This window comes from Hirundo rustica, chromosome 21 (assembly GCF_015227805.2).
Source record: "Hirundo rustica isolate bHirRus1 chromosome 21, bHirRus1.pri.v3, whole genome shotgun sequence".
Classification (NCBI taxonomy): Eukaryota; Metazoa; Chordata; class Aves; order Passeriformes; family Hirundinidae; genus Hirundo; species Hirundo rustica.
Genome location: NC_053470.1, coordinates 2,131,183 through 2,134,839, shown reverse-complemented (window position 1 = coordinate 2,134,839; position 3,657 = coordinate 2,131,183). Strand labels below are relative to the sequence as shown.

General features: G+C 49.0%; 1 protein-coding gene across 1 annotated transcript; it reads left to right on the top strand.

The window, feature by feature from the left end:
* Nucleotides 1–2,951: 2,951 nt before the first annotated feature.
* On the top strand, nucleotides 2,952–3,368 carry LOC120762056 (uracil phosphoribosyltransferase homolog). Its single transcript, XM_040084063.2, has one exon. The coding sequence runs from the start codon at nucleotides 2,955–2,957 to the stop codon at nucleotides 3,222–3,224; it is 270 nt and encodes an 89-aa protein (XP_039939997.1). The 5' UTR covers nucleotides 2,952–2,954; the 3' UTR covers nucleotides 3,225–3,368.
* The last annotated feature ends 289 nt before the right edge of the window (nucleotides 3,369–3,657 follow it).

Genomic DNA, 3,657 nt, shown 5'->3' with positions numbered 1-3,657 from the left:
TTAACCAGGCACCAGTACCCAGTCACCGACACAGTCTCAGACTGCACACCAGATGTCAGAAATCACACCCCAAGATGAGGAGTGGTAAGTGACCACCAGCACTCTGTTCTGGATGTAAGGAAGAAGGTGACCATTAACACTGAATAAGAAAAAAATCTTGGAAATCTCTCTTTTCCTCCAGCCCCATTCTGTGTTTCCCACTTTTTCTTCCCCGAATTTTTCACTTAAGGATTTTAACTCCATCCTGGTTTCTCCACACAAATGAATGAAGCAATAAAGCCTGCCCAGAGTCTTTGCTTCCCCTAAACAACAAGACCCAGTGGGCACCTGACATTTCCGAATGCCAAGGGACTGCAATAAAGCTGATGCTGCTTGATTGCATTCTCGCTCTGTAATGGGTTTAAGTTTCCCAGGGGCTGATGGTGCTCTTACAGACCAGCGTTAAAGCAAAAGGCTTGGCAATGGATTGTCTGAGGCATGTTTTGGTGGCTGTTTGCAAACACTGACTGCCCTGCAGCTGGTGCTGCTGAGAGCAGCCAGGATTCACACTGATAATGTTAATAATGCAGAGAAAAAAGAAGTGTTGAATATGGGAGTGGGAGATAGGTTAGGTAAAAATAGCCTTTTCACCTCTCTGGGAGCACACAGGCAGCCCAGCCAAGGCAGTGTGCAGGTTGTGCTGCCTGGTTCATCCCTCCCTTCGCCCCTGCCTGCAGCCACAGGGTTTCTGTATTTATCCAGAACAAATCTAGCAGGAGCTGTTCTCATAACCTGCTCCCAATTCCTGCCTAATGAAGGCCACCGGATTCTTCTGAATTAATGCTTGTTCAGACCAGAGCGTTTCTTTTGGAAAGAAAATGATCTCAGTAAGTATTTCCAGTGATTCTCCAGTGACAGGCACTCTGCCACAGTCGGCAAACCGTGTGTGGACTGTTCCAGGGGACAGCTTTCCCTAGTCCTAAAAATACACAGCGACCTGTATTGATGTCCAGCTACTAAACACCCCTCTGCCAGATAAGTCATGGAATCCCAGAATGGTTTGGGTTTGAAGGGACCTTAAAGATCATCCCATTCCACCCCCTGCCAGGGCAGGGACACCTTCCACCATCCCAGGTTGCTCCAAGCCCCATCTAACCTGGCCCTGAACAATCCCAATTCCAGGCTGTGCCAGGGCCTCACCACCCTTTAGGGTTAAATCTATCATGTGCCTTCCCAGAGACTGCATTTAAAATGTCCCTTCACCTTTTATTTCTTAGCAAACTGTGTTCCTTGGGTGCTTTCTCACCAAGGTGTGTTTTCCAGCCCTCAAGGAAGACTTCCTGGAGCCCACACAGAGGTAATAAAACCTCGCTTATCTTCCTTGGTGCCTCGATTTGTGGTTCCTTGGAAGCATTAGCTCCCCTTGGCAGAGCATCTCATTAGGAGCTCATCTTCAGCTGATTATTCCTTATCTGAGTCACTGCTTTCCATGACTTTGTCACCCACCCCTTCGTCCAGCTGCTGCTCTATTCTTAGGCTAACAACTTTACATTTGGTGGCACAAAAAACATGTTGTTTATTTAAACTCAGCTCATTAAGTGATCCAGATTAGGTTTGGTATTGGCGACCTGCCCCACTTCTGTGCAGCTGCAGATCACCAGTAATGATTTGGCATTTTTTTGCAGGTCAACGATCACACATTAAGCGCTGTGGGGTCAAGATCCAGCAGGAGAGAAGCTCTGACGTGCTCAGTGTTCTGCTTACAATTACACTTGGAGACCTATCAGTTGGTTTTCAGTCCAATTAATATTTGTCATATTGACACACCATTCCTCTTTCTCAATCAAAGTACAGTGAAAGACAAGGTCTGGTCCCTTACTGGCTGAAGGTTTCTTCTAACAGCACTACTACTGTAAACTATGGTATTAAGGAGAATATTTGGTTAACAGGACAAAGCCTGCTTTTCATAATGTTACAGTATTTCTTGAAATTATTTATTGCTTTATTATTTATTTTGTTATTTTTTTCTTAGGTATCCTTGCTACCAGAATGTCCAGGAATATCTCCCATTGACCTTTAAGGAGACAAATGGCTGGAGCAGATCTCCTGTGGCCTCTTCCCTGCAGCTGTTCCCTGGGAGGGCCCAGGTGCCCTCCCCTGTTCCCCACTCGTGCCCAGAGCCAGGGCCCCACCCCAGCCACGCTCCGTGGGGGCAGAGTCCCTGGAATTGCCCAGTGCTGGGCAAACCTTTGGATCTGCGCTGTCAAATCCAGCGGCCTGGGGCTCTGCCCCACCCTCTGTCACCGGGATGTCCCCAGATCCCACCCGCCCCTTCTGAGCTTTCCAGCTCTCTCCTGTGAGAGCTCAGCACAGCTGGGCGGGAACACCAACCCCAGGGGCTCGGCAACGCCGAGGAGACTCGGTTTGCTGGAAACAGGAAAAAGGGGAAGAGCTTCAAGTGTTTAAATGCTTAGAACTGTTCACCAGCACAGGAGTGGCACTGTCCCTTTGGACTGTCCATTTGGGGTGTGTCCATTTGGGACTGTCTATTTGGGGTCTGTCCTTTTGGGGACCATCCTTTTGGCACTGTCCCTTTGCCACTGTCCCTTTAGGACTGTCCATTTGGGATTACCCATTTGGGGACCATCCCTTTTGCCATTGTCCCTTTGGCACTGCTCCTTTGGGATTGCCCATTTGGGGACCATCCCTTTGGCACTGTCCCTTTGGGGTCTGTCCCTTTGGCACTGTCCCTTTGGCACTGTCCCTTTGGCACTGCTCCTTTGGGATTACCCATTTGGGGACCATCCCTTTGGCACTGTCCTTTTGGGATTACCCATTTGGGGACAATCCCTTTGGGGACCATCCCTTTGGCACTGCCCCTTTGGCACTCCCCCTTTGGCACTGCCCCTCTCCCTGAGCCCCTCTCCCCGAGCCCTTTCTCAGTGGCGCCTGTGCTGCTCCTTGCAGGGGAGGCCATGGAGCAGGGCCTGCGGGACTGCTGCAGATCCATCCGCATCGGGAAAATCCTGATCCAGAGCGACGAGGAGACGCAGCGAGCCAAGGTGTACTACGCCAAGTTCCCCCCTGACATCTACAGGAGGAAAGTGCTGCTCATGTACCCGATCCTGAGTGAGTGGCGGCCGCAGCACGGACAGCCCGACTCCTCTGAACGCCAAGTGCCTGCACTGAAGGAAAACTTCCACATCTCAGGGGCTTTGATTGGGTTTTCTGCTTGGTTTAGGTGACAGAGGAGAGGATTTCTCAGGCTGTGCCAGGACACAGGTGACAGAGGAGGGAATTGATCAGGCTGTGCCAGGACACGCATTACTCAGCTGCACCGGTGGGAATGCAGAGCAAATCGTTTGGGCATGGCTGCTTTTGGGAGAATGGCTGAGACTAAGACTGGATATAAATTTAATTTTTTAAGTTTTGCCATGAGAAAAGACTCGAAGAGTGGTTTTCTCACACTACTAAAAGATGCTTTTTGACAAATGTTATAATCCTAGAAGCAAATTACTTTAAAATTGAATAAAGTGAAAGCCAAAAAAAAGTTTATCTGGTAAGCATGGTAAGGAGTTCATCAAGATGAGGTAACTTTTCAAGTCTAGGATTTTATTCTGTCCTACCTATGGAGCTTTTAATTTCCATTTGTCTGTTTTAGATGAGCTTTCTTGCCTC

Excerpts from the sequence above, each read along its gene's own strand:
- LOC120762056 (XM_040084063.2), top strand. The coding sequence starts at position 2,955 with ATGGAGCAGGGCCTGCGGGACTGCTGCAGATCCATCCGCATCGGGAAA.